At 42.2% G+C, this 19,136-nt stretch overlaps 1 protein-coding gene across 1 annotated transcript; it reads right to left on the reverse strand.

The window, feature by feature from the left end:
- Nucleotides 1-609: 609 nt before the first annotated feature.
- LOC310868588 (receptor-interacting serine/threonine-protein kinase 4-like) lies at nt 610-18,270 on the reverse strand. The gene is made up of 15 exons (XM_083779043.1): nt 18,049-18,270; nt 16,821-16,996; nt 16,358-16,529; nt 15,616-15,765; nt 13,663-13,796; nt 13,233-13,261; nt 12,574-12,729; nt 7,073-7,155; nt 6,521-6,587; nt 5,202-5,304; nt 3,792-3,888; nt 2,693-2,800; nt 2,264-2,434; nt 1,704-1,883; nt 610-895 (listed from the first exon to the last, which is right to left on the reverse strand). The coding sequence occupies exons 2-15, from the start codon at nt 16,988-16,990 to the stop codon at nt 764-766; spliced, it is 1,752 nt and encodes a 583-aa protein (XP_083635169.1). The 5' UTR covers nt 16,991-16,996; nt 18,049-18,270; the 3' UTR covers nt 610-763.
- Between the last annotated feature and the right edge of the window lie 866 nt (nt 18,271-19,136).

A 19,136-nucleotide genomic window follows, 5' to 3' on the forward strand; every position in this document is an offset into this window, starting at 1 on the left:
CTTCAAATAATTTTGACATTTATGACAGTATTGTGAAGACAGAAAATAAAATAAAAACAAAGTTTAAAGATAATAGGGGAGGGGGGGGGGGGGCAGGTAGAATGGCCACCCTGCGTGGACTGCTTGTGGGCAGGAGGGTATATAGACAATGAGCTTGCCATGCCACATGTATGCAATGTCCCCATGAGACAAATTCACCATCTCAGGTCAAAATAGCCCATTATAGCATAATATATACTCTCCATTCGCTGAACTTTGACCTTCAACCAATACACATTCTGCAATAGGTGCCTTCACCAGTGCTATAGAAAATAATGAACAATGGAAATGGGGAGAAATATTAATTCTTGAGGAATAGTCTCTTTTTTATAAACTGCAGATTCTTGGAGATAATCAGAGAAAATAATATCCACACTCACTTGAATATGAACTTAGTTTATTTGAACATGCACAGCAGATTAGAAGCAGTGTATCTAGAGTTCCTCAGTTCCAATTGACACATGACACCATTCACACATGAATACTGGAGTGAAGTGGAAATACTTTTACTTGTACAGTTTGTGGCGGTTTTGCTCAAATTGATCTGAAGACACACATGAGGACTCATACAGGGGGAAAAGCCTTTTTACCGGGGCAGATCCCTGAGCAGGGCATTCAGGGGGAAAAGCCTTTTTACCGGGGCAGATCCCTGAGCAGGGCATTCAGGGGGAAAAGCCTTAGTACCGGGGCAGATCCCTGAGCAGGGCATTCAGGGGGAAAAGCCTTAGTACCGGGGCAGATCCCTGAGCAGGGCATTCAGGTTTTCGATGGGGCTCTTGGTTGTGCGCCACAGGAGGGTCACGCCACACAGGTCTATAAGCGAGCCGTCCACCAGTCCCTGAGGCTCGCTGCTCACCTGGATGGAAACATTACATGATTTTATTTTTATTTTTATTGTTGCCAAGAATGTATGTACATGATGGACATCAATTTGTACACATTTGTCAAAAGGATAAAAGAAAGCTTGAGAGTTTATTTCCATGTTGTGGTCCTTTGTTGAGTGCAAGTTTAAATTGAGTGCCATGTGTTTGGGCGACGAGGGTAGCGGAGAGATACATTAACCAATAGATAGAACACTAAAATTGGGTGATTTTCACCCGGACAATTATATTTTTGTAATTTCCACAATGTTGCTGATGTCTGAGGTGGGTGGGTACCTTCATGATGCTCAGTGATATCATTGAAGGTAGGTTTGTTTCCCTGCCCACATCCCTGTTTTTTTCTACTGGCAGGTGTACACACACAATTGGCTTTTTCTTTTTCTTCTTCTCTTTTACTGGACCATACGCACATGTCCCAGGAATGGGTGGACCAAAGAAATGTTCCCAAATCATTTTTTATTTATTTATTTTTAGGAATATCTCTCATGTATTTTCATCAGCGAGTAGAGCAACATTTCTAGTATGTGATCTTCTACCGTTGCGTTTATGTATGAAATGAAATGTGGCGCACTAAATTGTCAAAACGTCTTTGTTTTCGTACAACCTTAATGCCAGATTATATGATGTAGCCTACATAAATGAAAACCTACCAAATACAGTAGTCTATATTTCGTTTTTGGGTTGGTCCGACTCGTCCCAAGGCTAACCATGTCCCTAACCATAACAGCACGCAAAGCCATGTTGTCGGACTAATGCGGCGTCGGAATTACAGATAGTCCTCACCCTCTTCCCGCGTTGTCTCGAGCCGGGGGAATCCCGGGGGGTGAAGGCGTTGCCGCAGACCGAGATCTCCCTCCACGGGCCGGGACTGAAGCCTTGGAGCGGCTGCATCACCAGCACGCCGTTGGTGGTCAGTCCGTCCATCTGTCCATTCCCAGTCGACTCCCATTTTACTGCATCCGGCTACAGGGAGAGGAAGGGAGTGGTGTGAAAGAATCCTAATATTTGAGCAGCAATCCCATAAAAATGATACTTGAGTTAGTTTTCGCATCAAAATATGTATAATTATATAAATATATATATATATATATATATATATATATATATATATATATATATATATATATATTAACAAAGTAAAAATACCAAATGTTTTCAAAAGTAGCCAATCTAAAAGCTCACACATCACAATGTGACATGCTGAGAATGCTTATGTTTGAGGTATTCAAACAAGTTGAATCCATGTTTTGTTTTTTTACACCATTATTTATGCTGAGGATGAGTGCTACTTTTTCAGCAACGCTGAACACAGACACAATTTAATTTCACATGTCATAACTTACACCCAGGAAGATGTTGTTGTCGGAGTTGAAGCCGGCAGCGTAGATGTGTGCTGTGTACGGCGGGCTCCTCTGGCAGACGATGCGGCAGGCGTACCGCGAGATATCGGACGAGGATTTGGACACTGTGTCCGTCACCCTGAAGTCAATTTGGCTATCCGTGGCCCTCCCTATCTGTTATAGACAAACACACAATGCATTTCACAGAATTAACCAGCTTCACCCTAATGGTCCGTCATAGTTACGTATTAGAGGTTGGCGACTGGCGATAGCAAGGGTAGAGAGGCCGCGTGGGAAACAGAAGGCCCCGATTTGATTCCTAGCAAGATTCTTACGGCCCGTGGAGGGAGATTATTTGGGGAACTCAGTTGCAAAATTGTCACGGCCAACACGCTGTGAATTGCTGATGTATGCATAATGGTTCGTACCGACCTGAAACATGTCCGTATTTCTGTCATATTCGAATTCCACTATGACCGTGTTGACTGGGGTGATGAAAGTCATGCTGCTCTGGCCTGACGGGCCACATATGTTGGTAGACTATATGAAACACAGAGAAGTTCACTGTTAAAAACCACCAGTTCTGGACAAAGGACTCAAGCATAGATTCCCCTCAAATATTACTCAACAGTTAATTCTGTCTTTTGTACTCAAGTTAATAACAGAACATGTTGCAGAACATTAATATCAAGGCATTGCTGTATTGCAATTTAGACATTTCCCAAACAATTGAAATATTTTTCAGAAATTAAAAAGTTGATAATAGTTAAAATAGCATTTCTACAAGCTCACATCTTGACACAATGTATTGTAGGGCTATCTGGTTAATTTATAGTAATAGTGGAGTTGAGTGAAAGTACAATATTGGTCTTGTAGTGGAGTCAAGAATACAAAATACAAAGAAATACTTGTGAAAAGTACACAAAAAATTTACATTATTATAGCCAACGTGCTTTGGTACTGCTCCCACAGAAACCTATGCTATTCCAGGGGGTCCCCAGGTAAATGATCGTTAGGAACCAAATAAGCCAAATTAACCCTACTATTTTTACATGTCTTAGGCAGAAATTAAATAATCACGCCACCATTGTTTGCACCATCGCTATTTTACAAGTCCGGTTGAACTAAGCCATAATGGGCCAATTCTCAAGTGATTGTTACAATTCAAACTTCTCTGTGAAATATCTACACGTATATTCATTCAGTGTGCATGGTGTCATTATTAGTTTATTGTTTTGCTGCTAATACATTTATTTTACTCTGTGGTATTGTTCACTTTTACTTAAAGGGGAATACCACTCATTTTCAACATTTTATCATTTTGTCATTAATATACCTTAGAGCTGTTGTGTGGAAATAATTAAAAAAAGTCCCCCCCATTCTGTGTTTCCTAGAACTAGAGGTCTGAAAAAAATCAGTAACATTGTGAATCACGTCAATCAAGGTATATTAATGACTGAATGTTGAAAATGAGTGGTATTCCCCTTTAAGTCCCAAATCTGAGTACTTATACCTCCACCCCTGGTTGTACCTTATCGTTGCCCTTGTGTACAGTGCTTGCTTTCACACCGTTGGCTTCGGGTCTCTGGTACAAAGTGAAGTGGCTTTTGGTGCTGGAGTCACTGTGCCTGTGAAGAGAAGAAGGAACAGTGATGGAAGCGCTGTTCTGGTTCAGATCTTTGGAACAGCAACTATGCGCGGGCAGAATGTCATGGTAAAGGGTCATATAGGATCAAACTGGCCAGATTATATGATGTAAATCATCAGTCCCTGTTTGTTTATTTTCACTGACAATGAAATTGTTCTTTCATGTGATTGCACACTTTTATCCACTTTAACCTAACCAAGGTCCCCCAGGGCTCCAGGTTAGGCCTACTGTATTTCCCTTAAGTATCTTCACCAAATAAATACCTGATCTACAAACGTTATAAGCAGAATCACAAAGAGACAGCAGGAGCTATTTCTTGTACATTTTTGCACAGCAGAGCTGGCTGTTGTTTTACCCACCATGATGGCTTGTAATGGCTCTCAAAATAGTGAAAACAGCTGATCAACAAGCTCACAATGTGTTACATAGTGACACCTTGTGAGCTTGCAGACCGGCTATTTTCTTGTATGACAAAGTATGGCATTAATTTACACACAAAAAATGTCCTGACAGCAACGGTTGTAAACACAACGCGGGTTGTAATAATTGGATCAAAGCAACAATTCAACGTTTTGAATAAAACTGAACTGTAGTAAAAGACGCTTCTGCAACCAATAGCAAATCATAACTTTTACTCGATGCTGCAAATGAGCCTTTTGTCTTTCAGAAAAAGACAAAATGGACGTATGGCTCAGGGGCGGCAGTGGCTCAAGGGTAGTAGAGTGGCTGGATGGCAACCGCAAGGTTGCCAGTTCGAACCGGGGCTCCCCCAGAGTTACTGTCGAAGTGTCCTTGAGCAAGACAATGAACCCCTAATTGCTCCTGATGTGCTGGTTGGGGCCTTGCATGGTTTCCGCCGCTATCGGTGTATGAATGTGTGTGTGAATGGGTGAATGTAATGCACAATCTGTGTAAAGCGCCTTGGATAAAGGCGGGAAATATAAATGCACCATTTATTGTACGTTACACTTGAGCGTCAATAGACTATACACAGCAGCCACATTGGAAATACATAGGATCAATGAATCTAATGAAGGCTCCGTTCCAGTGGTTGCCAACCTTTTTTTTCATTTCAAACCACCCCCCATAATGTTCAGTTATACACCTGTAAGAGGCCATTTGGAACCACCTGGAGGAACAATGTGAGTTTAGACCCACTGGTGAGGAGTGTTTCCAGTGAGCCAACTAAGCATGCTGACTTTGTTTGACCAGAATGAATAAGTAAGGAGGAGACCCAATGTATTTCCAATATGGCTGCTCTTCAATGGATATTAATACATGAGTGTTAAATACCCCAGGACACTGAGCTCCCCATATTTGACGCGACCGCTGGAGGACCGTGGGGAGGATCTTGATGCCCATGAGGAGGAAGAGCTATTTCCTCCTTCGAAAGTCACTGTAGACACAAGAAATCATTAACATAATGACTGAAGAACCTTATTTTATTCATTATTTCCAAAATTTTAGCCCACGATTTTTGTAACACATTTCTTTTAACCCAGTGTCGATTGTCACTTTTTGAATGAATGAAAGAAAAAAAAGTAACTTTTTGGCCAGAAAGGGATTTTTTCATTCATTCATTCATTCATACATACATTCATACATACTGTACATATAGTGTGGTGGGGGCCTCAGAGTACATCCAAAGTAGGCTTTCTAATAACACAACCCGCCTTTGTATTGGTGAGTAGTTAAAACATTATTTTAATGGCGGGTATCGTCCTAAAATACTGAAAATGTCTGACGAGCCGAAATCATTTCGGCACTACAGCGCCGAAACAGCGGTAAAATAGGAGTATGAATCAACCGTAAAACAGATGCTCCCAATTAAAGTAATTAGCCTACATGCCAGTTACACAAACGTCACTCACTAAAATTTCAACCGATCTTCAGACAAACAGTTATGATTTGGCCTTCTGTGCATTCTCCGTTCTCAACCCCTGGATTAATTCTTCAAATGACCGGATCAGAAGCATGATAGAACAAGCATGGCATGTGTGGTGGAATGAGCTATGACTGCATAACCCATGGTGAGTCAGTGTAACTAGAACACCAGGACTGCATAACCCATGGTGAGTCAGTGTAACTAGGACTGCATAACCCATGGTGAGTGTAACTAGAACCGCGGGAATCGAACCCAGGACCTTCGATCTAGCCGTGAGGCGACAGTGCTACCGACTGTGGGCCACCGTGAAGTATTACATTTTAACCCATTTTGGCGGGAATACCTTTTGGTGTTAGCATTATGCTATGCTTTAGCTATTGTAAAATAGCAGATCTACAAGCTCATAGTGCGCCACCGAGTGGTGCGCTACGAGCTTGTGGGTCTGCTATTTTTGAAAATCGAAGAACGACTGACATAGAAACATAGCTTTTTCAGAAAACTGTCAGGATGTAGAAGACATTTTTAGAATCTGATCTCAGGTCAAAATGGGTTAATCTGCAAACAAGTATGCGTGGTGTTCTTGGACAACTATATGATTTCACTCTTCGCAGTTCTTCAAAACTATTAACTTCAAGCGTGTTAACTTCAAGACCGATGATTATCATAAGGATGGACTAACTCCAACTCCCATCAAGGATAGAGTTTAGAGTTTAGCACCTCTACCTACTGCTATATCCTGAATTCATCGAGCTGCTCGCAGCACCCAGTGAATTCCTCAAGCTGCTCCCACCATCCTGTTGAACACAGACATGTTATTTCTTATCAACAGCATTATTAGTATGGTGCTGTGTACAGTATGAGCTCTATACAGGGTATGCGCATGCATAAAGTGAATGGCAAAGTGAGTTGCAAAGTGAGTTTGACGTTGTTCAAAGTTGTTTAATGTAATCTCTTTGGATGTATGGGCTGTCAAGGCCAGTAGGCATTCCTGCATAACTTCTGGGTATGATAATGATGTCATGCGCATACCCTCTATTGAACAACATTATATCTGGGAAATGAGATCAGAGGAAGAAAGAAAGAAAGAACAGACAGACAGACAGACAGACAGACAGACAGACAGACAGACAGACAGACAGACAGACAGACAGACAGACAGACAGACAGACAGACAGACAGACAGACAGAGTGTCGTGAAACAAGAAACATCTTTCTCATAATAGAGTTTCGACACAGTAAAATGAGTGAATGAGTTTAGAATGCATTACGACTTCTTTACCAGCGCCCTTTTCATTCGGCGGACGGCATCTTGAATCCCACTCTTGTGCATCTCATACAGGCGTGCAGTCTCACGAACGCATTCTGGGAACAACGCAAACAGATTGCAGTTAGTTTTTTTTTTTTGTCTTGGTGCTATGTGCTCTGTGTTGTTTTTGATGTGGGTGTTGAACTGTTGAACAGATTGTGAAGACAAATATCCTTCGGGACAATAAAGATTATTATTATTATTAGACCCGTGGCTACACGTGATAGTATTAGTTTTTTCACCTTACAGTACGTCTAATGTACATGTAGTACACGGCGCTATGTGGACCTATATGTCTATCCTCATGTACATGCCTGCTGCTACTGTATGTGGACCTACCAGTCTATCCTGAGGTATACTTACCTGCTGTGGAGCTACCAATGTGTTACCACTTTTACACCTTATGTTTTACCTCGATCATGCCCCCACATACTGTACCTGCTGGTTTTATGCTACATGTACATATATAATAGGGATGTCCCAATACACTTTTTTCGCTTCCGATCCGATCCCGGTACCTACATTTCTGTATTAGCAGATACCGATACAGAATACCGATACTGGTGTTGTGATTTCATGTTGTGTTTATAGCTATCTAGCTATATATATCGTGTTGTGTTTATAGCTATCTAGCTATATATCTCGTGTTGTGTTTATAGCTATCTAGCTATATATCTGGTGTACCGTGTTGTGTTTATAGCTATCTAGCTATATATCTCGTGTTGTGTTTATAGCTATCTAGCTATATATCTGGTGTTGTGTTTATAGCTATCTAGCTATATATCTCATGTGTTTTATAGCTATCTAGCTATATATCTCATGTTGTGTTTTATAGCTATCTAGCTATATATCTCGTGTTGTGTTTATAGCAGACTCCTCACTCAAATGTGCACTTGCAGTTTGGGCAACTCCAAAGCAAACTCCACATGTCCCAACATTTTATTTACCTGCCATAATGTCAACCCCTTACCCCTGTGTCGGATCTGTGGTTAGACTGGCAATTTCACAGATACCGATATGACCCGATATGACAAATAAGGGCCGATACCAGTGTAAACATATTGCCTGGGTTCAAGCCGCTGCGTTCTGCGGATATGAAAATGTCACTGCGCTATACTCAGTCTGGACAGAGGCTGCTTGGCTCGCATTTCATAACGTCAACTGTTACGTATAGCCACGTTGTTGCTGATACGTCATCAGCCGGCACCACTCTGTCCATGCTTCTCACTGTTGAAAAACATGGCGCCATTCGAGACTTGGGAGTTAAAACCTTCAGTATACGGTAAAAAGTAAACAATTAAGTAGTCCACTTCCATTTCAGTAGTACAAAAAAAACTAGAAAAAGTGCCCTTCTGGGCACAGGTCTCCACCAGGATTTCTTCCTCAGCCTAGTGGGAATATGCGTGCACAGTTTCATCGCAATCGGACGCTGCGTTGAGGAGTTGTGGCGATTTGTACAAAGCGGGCTACTCCTGAAAACTGTAGGAGCCAATCGTGGCCAATCAGGATGGAATATGAGAAATCAAACAAACCTGTCTTGATCACATGACTATGGAGATCATGTGTACCGATTTGCGTGAAATTTAGATAAAATCTGAAGGAGTAATAATAGAAAATGTGTTTTACATATGTGGGCCTCCTGGTAAAAACACTTTTCGGCCAGTTATAGCGCCACCTTGAGGCTGAGTTGAAATTGTTCATGTGGCATTTCGTCCTCTGCCTAGTGGGAATGTGGGTGCACAATTTCACGGAAATCACGCGATGTGTTCATGATTTGCAGCATTTTGTTTGAAACTGAGCACTCCTGTGAACTTTGGAAGCCAATCTTAACCAATCAGGATGGAGTCTGAGAAATCTGAAAGACCGGTTTCATTGAATGGCTCTAGAGAGACCGTGTACCAATTTGTGTGATGTTTGGACAAAATCTGTAGGTGTACTGTGCAAAAACTTGTTTTGCACAAAGCGGCCTCCTGGTGGCGCTATAACAGGCCGTTCTGGAAAGTTTGGGGCAGAGGTTCATCGTTGGCATCCAGGGAGTGTGTGTGCAAAATTTGGCATCGACCGGGTTAACGGTGGCCGAGATTAGCTGCTCACGGACACACACACACACGGACGGACACACACACGGACGGACACACAGACGGACACACGGACGGACGGAGTGCAAAACATACTCTCCCCCCATGCCTTCGGCCTGGTGGAGACAATGGCGGCCGTGTGGGGTGAGTATAGTGAATGATAAGGGGACGTTGCAGGACAACAGCAGTAGCTGCGCAGTGCGCATTGATACAACGTCAAACTGGTGTTTTTCCTCAACCCGGGCCGCACCACAGACCAATCAGAAGCCACGGTTCCATTTCAACCTTCATATATCCCGCCTACCTGTGGAGAATAGGAGACTGTCCAGACTGAGTAGCACAGTGATATTTTCAGATCTGCGGAACGCAGCGAATCAGGCTGGAACCCAGGCTGTAGTAAACAGGCCATGCACATGCCACAGGAACCAGTTCTTTGGCCTAACCCTACAGTAGTTCCACTGAAATAGGAAAGGTTCATTCCATGTTGATCGTGTGAAACATAGTTCCACTGAAATAGGGAAGGTTCATTCCATGTTAATCGTGTGAAACGTAGTTCCACTGAAATAGGGAAGGTTCATTCCATCATCTTAGAATAGATTATTACAATACATTGATTAACATGACCTGACATGACCATGACATGTCTTAATCATTCCCTGTAATTCTACTTGGCTTATAATTTAACTAAAATGTTAATGTTACAGGGAATGAATAGGGACAGAGCCCTGACGCCAATCTATGCTTCATATATCTATGCTCAATTATGCTCAATAAATATATATTCTAAATTCAAAGAGTTGTCTGACTGAAGTGCAATTAATTCACAGTAATTAATGTAAACCATAAAACGAAATAATTAAATAATTAAACAGACTCTTAAAACACATTAAGTTGGATCACACTCTCCTGGGGGTGCCACACCTCTGTTGATTTACTCAACATTGGGGCTAATATTTGTCAGCCCTAGAGCCTATAGTATAGAAGGCTCTGCTCAGCCCTCTGGCCCTGTGAGGTGCCAGAGGGCTGTCTTTTGACCAATAACAGATGCATTTTAAATTAATTAATGAAGTTTATTATTTACTTTCTAATCCGTTTTCTCCATGTCCGTGGACGAAATAATGTAATTAAGAGATTGGGGCATATCATCCAATGGATTAAAATAACAAAAGGAAAGAGACAAATATACATATTGTGGGTTTGAAATTCTTGCTTTTTGGAGCAGAGACACCGGATTAAGGTTGGTGAGGGGTGCGTTAAGGGTTGGGAGAGGGTTAAGGTTAGGTTTAGGTGCTGCCCCGTGGAAGGTAAATTAGGGTGAGGGTTTGAGATGGTTAACATTGGTAGACAACTTGACTGCGTGTGAGTGCGTTTGTTTTGTTTTGTGAGTTATCTTGGCACAGTACCATGGGTGTGTACGCATAACAAAACCACAATGCTTCTATGCAACGATTGGTATATGAAAAACATCATTGAAGCTGAGAAGGGCCATTCCAGAGTCGGCTATGGGGGATTAATGTGGTTGACACGCACTGTAGGAGAAGATTAGTTCAGATATGTACCAGGGCCACTGTCTGCTATTTTGTTTAAAGCTGCATTACACCTCAAGCAGACTGTAATTATGAAACCTTTTAATTAATTGTCTGGTTTGGGTTTTATTTTGTTCATAAAGTGCTATTCTTGTGTGATCCTCAACACAGGTACAGCAGCTATCTGCACCCGGGGGCATCACTATGCCAGCTTGTGAATGTGATGGACATTTCCATCCATGTTTTATTTTTGCCACGGTCATGCAAAACAAGTGATCAATGATATTACCAGAACACAAATGTATAGCCTACAGTACTAATAGACTCTTGACGTTATAGTACTTTATTCCATTGCGCTACACATTTTAAAATAAGTTACTTATCAAAACGTATTTCTGGGGGAAAGCCGATCTACAAGCTGAGTCACAACACATTACGGCATGTTGTGACCTTGTAGATCAGCAATTGTCCTTTCCTCTTAGCCTATAATGACATGCTCAAAAGGCCAAAAGTGGGATGTCAGGGTTAAAGTAGTTAGCTATATAGTTACCCAACTTACCCAGCAAGACTGGGAATTTATCCACTGTATACTGGCAGGTGGCTGTCCACAGGCATTATATGTGGCATAATGCATGGTCCAAGTATATTCCATGTTTGGGATTTCAATAAATGGGTCTTATACAGTAAGTATAGTTGCAGTCCGAGAAAGGGACACGTAGCTGTAAAGGTGAATGGGTGCGCACTGCGCAGTATACTTCATATTAGGTTATTGCAGATGGCCTTTCAGAGGACAGTGTTACTTGGGGACATGAGGAGACAGGAAGTTCTACAAGCTAAACTAGTTTTGTGTTTGTCAACGTAGCTTAAATAGTTGTGGTGTCAGATGACAATGGAAACATACCTGAGATTCAAAACAGATAATGGGTACATGATGAGTGATAGATTAATGAAGGATTGTTGTCAGGATTTAAAGGAATGCAGTGTCACAACAGTAGTTTGATTAGGGTGCCCAACCTTGCCCAACCAGCTCAGTGGCCTTGTGGTTAGGAAACTGGGAGGTCGGGGTTCGATCCCCGGCTGGGATCGAAAGACTGTAAAAATGGGACCCAATGCCTCCCTGCTTGACACTCATCAATGGGTTGGATTGGGGGGTTAAATCAACTAATCAAATGATTCCCGAGCGCGGCACGGCTGCTGCTCACCGCTCCTTGGCGGCGGCTCACCGCTCCTTGGCGGCAGCTCACCGCTCCAAGGGAAGGGTCAAATGCGGAGAACAAATTTCACTGCGGTAACGTGTGTGACAAATCGTACGACTTTGACTTTGACTTGATCAGAGCTGAGGAGGAGGTCTGTGGATCAAGGGTTTCCATGAATTATGCTTGTTGAGTGTTATTATGATTTAGTTATTGTAATTTTACACATATATTTAAAATTGTAAATATTAAATACATAAACTGTATATACGGACATACGAACAACGTTCACTGGAGTTCACTGTGTTGTTGTGGAGCATTTGCTATAACAAAGTAGATAGACTAGATGCCAGTAGTGTCATTGCTGTCATCTGCAATGTGATGCTGTTGCTGCAGGGTGAACTATGGGTAGCATGGTAATTTATGCCTTACAGCCACGCGATGCGTTGACATCTTGTAGATCAACAATTTTTGCTATTTTAGAGGTGGGGCTTAAGTGGTAACTTGTTTTTTTTCTCCACGCCTATTTCTTCCTGTAATTACTCCTCTGCTACTGTACATATTTTCTATATTACTTTCAGTGAGCACACGGTTAGAGATGTTCAGCGCCATAACATTTGTCTCCCATTGGTAATCCCAATTCCCAAGTGATTGTTGTTGCATGATACTCTCCTCACCTGCAAAAGTGGGTCTGTTTTCTGGAGTGTGGTCCCAGCACCTCTCCATGAGTTGTACCAGCTCCTTCAGCCCTGGGGCCTGCAGTCCATTAATTACCTTTAGGGACGGCCTTTCTCCCTCTTCTTTATCAAAACCTTCTATGTTCTGGCCAGCATCTGAGAAAGTGGAGGGGAAGATGGATGATTGTATAAAGGATAGGAATTGTAATACATATAGGAGAAGGGGTACTTACAGTATATGTGTTTCTAATTATTCTACCAAGAAAGTATCCACCAAGACATTTTTTTGTTTGTATTTTTTGTGGCTTTTCCCTTTATTATATTTGTTATAGAGGGATAGGTATACAGTATAGGCTGACAGGATCGGGAGTCGAATCTGCGGCACAATGCTAGACTGGATTACCAGCCAAGGTGCCCAGACGGCTACGCCAGCCGCCCGGACCACCACCAAGACATTTTGTATTTATCTATTTATCCCTGAGCAGCTGTATGTTTTGATTTGTTCATGATGGGAGCACACCAGCAGCGTAGTGAGTCGCTATGCATTCCAGATAATGTTATATTATCAACTTGTGGGGGGTGGGGAATGTGTTGGTGGACACAGAGAACAGAAAATGAAGATAGCAAGGACAAATAATGAAAACGAGAGAGAAACTCACTTAACATGACGAACACCAGCATCGCATAGCTGAAATAAAAAGAGACATTGATCAGCAATTAACACATACATATCCACCTATCCACAAAGGACAACTAATTAATCAGTGTTGTAGTTTGCCAACTAAGAACACTTAGAATTAACAAAGTAGCAACTGCACGGATAAAACCGCCTACTAGGCCTAATAGGCCTACTGCATGTGGTTGTTTTGGGGCATTTGTGTTTAGTTTGCACGTGAAATCTACTGTCTGTAAAACAAAACATCTAATGAAACAGAAATATCAACATGACTACTACAGCTACATGAGTCTACAGCTAAGCAGCAGAAGTCAAATGCATTGTTGGATATTCCCAGGACTTTGCAGTGACACACAGCTGACCTGTTGACTTCCAGTCACACAGAAAATGGCAGAAAAAGGAATGATGAATACCTGTAGACATCAAAGGCTCGGGTGGCCGACGCACCGTCCTTATACTCTGGAGGTGCGTAGAAGGGTGTTCTCGCACCCTTTAGTTGTTTGACCGTCATATTGTCGGCATACTTGGCAAGGCCAAAGTCAGAGATCTAGATGAATGAGAGAGGACAATGCAGAGTTGTACGTACAGTACGTGTACCCAGCTTACTTTGTCAGATCCCCCCCCAGCGGCCACACATTCTCAAGGCTACAATCCACACCAGTGGCGTAAATATCGACGGTGCAACCAGTGCATGGGCAGACGCCATGGAGCCCATCAAGAAAGACGAAAAACTAAAAAGGCCAAGGCCTACGTTCGTCCTCGAGTTGCATGCGTGCCCATGCTTATCTGCTCAGAGTTAAAGCGGGCCCTCCTCCCCGCCCGGTCTGGCAGTGAGTTTTAGTGTTATTTAGCACCAACGTTAGAACAAATTAAGCGGTGAAAGTAGCCAATCTATATATCTGTCCCACGATACATGTAGGCTATTTGCGCGCTCAAGTGCGTTTCATTGAGTGTGCGTTCTAATATTTGCACCGGGGCCTATCAACATGATGTTATGCCGCTGATCCACGCCAAACTTGACACAAATACTGTCCAAATGGTCCATTGGACAGTATTTGTAATGACAATAGCCACACAAAAAAACTAAATTGAACACGTGCACCCCCTGTTACCTCCTGACCCCAACGCTAAGTCTCATTGTATTTGGCCAAAAATTATATATTTTTAACATGATTATGGAAAACAAAAAACACCTGCACACTGTCTTCAAATGCAGTGAAAAACCTTCATAGGGAAACAGCTGTTTACCTCATTGCTACGCACCTGTCGCTTGAAGGTGTGCAAAAGCCTTGCTTTTCATTAATATGATTATGGCAAATAATCACATGATGTCACTGCTCTCTATATGCTGCTCTATACATCTCCTTACAACAGTGTTTTACTGGATTTTGCCGTGCTAAATAACACCATAAAACCGCCATCGCCCTTTACATGTCATGGAGTCACGCACCCCCTAGAAGGCTATTTTTGCATTTATTGCGAACGCAGTGAGCCACTTACTATGACAGCAAGGGCTGAATGTCTGTGTGTGTGTGTGTGTGTCCCGCTGTTACACCACCGGCCCGCCACCAGAGGGCGCAGCTGTAGCACACACACACACACACACACACAGGGCGCAGCTGTAGCACACACACACACACACACACACACACAAACACACACACACACACACACACAACCACACACACACGAGCTGCGTTCGCTTCCCGCGTTTGCGCGTCTTACTTGTAGATAGAGAGATAGATAATGTAGGCACATTTTACCATCCAGAGAATTAGTAGAGATTAACTCCAACTGTCGATTGTGTTGTGTCTATTAATTTGACAGTTTTCTGTAGCTCAAGCCACAATAACCAACACTCCACAGTCTCCGACCCCTCTTGGGGAGAGGATGATTTTAGTGTGTCACTAAATTGGTGTATTATTGGGCTTTCAGCCAGGAAGAAACCAAAAATACACAGGGAAGACCTTTTTGAATATTATAAACACACCTATAACCACACCCAAAACTATGGCACTCCATCTTTAAAAAAAAAACACACCTGTGTGAACTGAGTGGTGCAACCCCCCCCCCCCCCCCCCCTCTCTCTCTCTCATTAGCAGGCAACAGTGCAGCACTCTCTCTCTCACTGTTTCTTGCACAACAGCGCCCCTACTGGTACTAATAGTCATACTCGTGCTCATTAACGTCACACGGACACATACTGTAGGTGAACACGGACATTGCTGTTCCTTGGAGTGGTTGCACCACTCAAAAATAAAACAAAAAGCAGGACAGAACAGAGATTAGTTTGAACAGTGCCAGAGGAGGGACATGTCTTGACCCTTTTCTAATCACCCCAAAGAAGTGGCTGGGAGTCGACTCACCTTGACATTCAGGTCTGTGTCCAGCAGTACGTTGTCAGGCTTCAGGTCCTTGTGTATGAGAGCTTCAGGTTTGAGACTGTGAAGGTGGTTCATGCCCAGAGCCACTTGGTGAGCCAGGCGAAAGAGCAGAGGCCAGGGCGGCACGTTGGTCTTTGAACACAAACATTGAATTCACAATCACAGCCACAAATATACAAATACAGGCTTAGTTAAAGTTATAATCCTTCAATAGAGTACTTATAACGCATTTTAAAACTCATCTTCATCTGACAATAAATGCACAGAATCACTATACGTATATGTCTGTAGTTCACGTATCTCAAGAACCGTTAGACTGATGGTCGCACTGTTTCAGAAGTGTGAAAAGTGCACTGACTAATCAAAGGAGGAATAAGGAACTAATCAAATAGCAGGTGTTGGGATTTTGACAGTTAGTTAGTAGGTTAGTTAGTAGGGAATCTGTCAAATCAAGCTTAGGCTGGGGTTGCCATGGCAATCAATTGGCTCATTTGGGCCACAGCCAGAGCCTTTTCTGGTGTTACAGCTGCCTATCAAACCAACTTGACGCTGTCCTCTAGACTCAACTCCTTCAGGTCATCTGCGACATTCGTGTCAAGTTTGAAGTCGATTGGTTGAACAGTTCTCAAGAATTACCGACGTGTACAGTACTGTGCATTTATTGTAAGATTATTATTACATTATTATATAAATCATTGAATTGGTAAAGAGTAAAAAAGCTGACCAGCAAGGATTGGAGGGATCCTCTCTCCATCAGCTCCATGATCATACCAACACCTTCGCCAGCGCCTTCGGGTAAACTGCCCCGGAAGGCCCCCAGTACCTTCGTGACATGAAGGCTAGATGCACGTTGCATCATTTCAGCCTCACTTTTCAAAGCCTGATCCGACATCGATCTGAAGATGACACATGATTGATGAGAAATGAGGAGACCCCGCTCAATCTGGTTCATAATCTATTGGATAGTGGTGTTCCGATTAAGCATTCACCACGTTGAAAGTATCAAAATATCTTTATGAAAGTTTGATTGCAATGTTCAGTGAAGAGGAAAAAAAGATAGCTGTTCCACGCAAAATAGCTACATTTCAGTTATATTCTAGTGAGGTTTTATACAAAACAAAGTTTGTGTGTGTGACAGAAGTGTTCAAGAACAAATGCAGTGAAATCAGCAGCACTTTTCCACTCACCCGGCACGAGAATCGTTAATAACTTTAATGGCCACTGGTCCCCACACATCGTGTTTGGCCCCGTAGACTGTACCAAATCCACCTGCACCAAGTTTCTTCCAGCTGGTCAAACTGTCTTCACTAATCACTACACGGGACATTGAGGACCGGGAGGACCGGGAATGTGCCATTGTTCACTAGAGAGAGAGAGAGAGAGAGAGAGAGAGAGAGAGAGAGAGAGAGAGAGAGAGAGAGAGAGATTGTTAATTACAGCTCATACATCCAACATCTGACTAATAATTTTAGGACGGAATCGCCCCCAAAAGTGACCATTTATGGTGCATTATATATATATATATATATATATATATATCATCATATATAATCATCTAAACATCATGAACACATATACATATAGGCTATATATATATATATATAGCCTATATGTATATGTGTTCATGATGTTTAGATGATTTAGAACACTTTTCTGGGTGTCTGTGAGTAATATGTGGTTTTAGATATTTTTGATTTTAGCAGTGAGCCCAGTGTCTCTGATGTCATTGACACTGGGCTCACTTCCATCCTGGACTACAATTCCCATAATGCTTTAGTGCACTGCTCCTCCTTGTGGATAGGGGGGAGAGTCTTACTGGGACAACACGTATAGTCCAGTAAGTAAGTGAGCCCAGTGTCGATGACATCAGAGACACTCACTCACTGCTAAAATCAAAAATATCTAAAGACCACATATTTCACACATAAAGACCCACGAAAGTATATTCTAAGTCATCTAAACATCATTAGCATTTATTTATTTTTTGCAAAAAGGGTGAAGTTTCCCTTTAACATTCCATTCAAGCAGCTCACAGCTGAGACCACTAGTGTCTTAGAGGACTCTCCCCATTGGCTTAAATGTGCACGTTTGCACGTGCACAGCATCAGCAGCTGGTGGTGGCCCACATCAAGTCACATTTTGACCAATGTGGCCCCCATCCCAAAATTATTTGGGATTTAGTACATGCTAGTGATTGCATCATGCATGTTAGTGGATATTTAAGTTAATGCTTGAGTTCATGCTAACGCTAATATGTTTATTTCTGTTCTTATTGTTTCAGATGGCATTTTATGTAAGTTAATAAATAACAATATTTTCAGTGAAATCATTTAAAACCTTTGGTTTGTCTTTCTGTGTTTTGATTTTCTGCCAATTCAATTCAATGTGATCGTGTCTATCTACTAGAGCCCTTACCTGTCACAAGTCCTGATGAATCCAACGTCCTCGTCTGTAGAGAGATGTAATTGCAATGGATGAAATGACATTCAAATGTACATGTAACTGTTGAATGTGTTGTGGTTGCAGTCGGTCACTGTGTCAGGCAGGCCCGATACTAAAATGTGTTTCTATTACCTGCTTATATACAAAGACCATGAGATACAAACAAACTAGCAAAGCTCCGCCTGCAGTCTGTTAATTCCTCTGCACACCAAGCAGATATATCTGGTGCTACTTCATTCCTTTACACCAAGCAGACATACGTACAGATACCTGGTGCTACTTCATTCCTCTGCACCCTGCAGTGCACCAGCCATCCCTCTCTCTAACCTGCCTGAGGGCTCACAACCTTGACCTGCTAAACCCAGGCTACTCAACTTAAGATGGCTCAAGGGCCACTCAGCAAAATTCCAAAAGGTCCGCAAGCTAAAAATGTCAGTATTATTTTGAAACTTTTACAAAAATAAATAATAATAACACGACTAGTCAAAAAAGTAAAAATTAAGGAAACACACAGTAAAGAGCCACATTTCCATCTATAAGGCCAAACCTCAATGAACAAAAATGTGGCTTCATTCACTAAATGTGAAGTGAACATAGTAATAGTAATGAACAGTTTATCACAGGTGAGCCTGATGAGCTGACATCAGGCTAGAGGCTAAATATATATCACTTTCTCTTGGAACAAACAAAACTATACCTACAAATCGTATTCAAAACAATGAAAATAACACATTTTATCTTCATTGGTATGACCATGACGGGCCGCAGATACATTAAGCAGGGGCCGCAAACGGCCCACGGGTTGAGTAGCACTGTGTGCTAAACTCTACCTGCCCTCCAAACCCCACGAAACAATCCCAGTGCAACTATTGAATGCATGCATGCGTGCACACACACACACACACACACACACACACACACACACACACACACACACACACACACACACACACACACACACACACACACACACACACACACACACACACACACACACACTCAATGAATAGTGAGTAGTGACCACATAAGCTTAAGCAATAAAGCATTATTTATTTATTATT

The sequence above is a fragment of the Protomyctophum parallelum genome (assembly GCF_964188405.1).
Source record: "Protomyctophum parallelum genome assembly, chromosome: 13".
In the NCBI taxonomy this organism is placed as follows: Eukaryota; Metazoa; Chordata; class Actinopteri; order Myctophiformes; family Myctophidae; genus Protomyctophum; species Protomyctophum parallelum.

What these genes read in the sequence shown, in the direction of transcription:
- LOC310868588 (XM_083779043.1), bottom strand. Translation starts at nt 16,990, where the DNA reads ATGGCACATTCCCGGTCCTCCCGGTCCTCAATGTCCCGTGTAGTGATT. An exon ending in ACACAGACCTGAATGTCAAG is followed by an intron (nt 13,797 to 15,615) that starts GTGAGTCGACTC and finishes TCATTCATCTAG; the next exon opens with ATCTCTGACTTTGGCCTTGC. An exon ending in GATGAATTCAGGATATAGCA is followed by an intron (nt 5,305 to 6,520) that starts GTAGGTAGAGGT and finishes TTGTGTCTACAG; the next exon opens with TGACTTTCGAAGGAGGAAAT.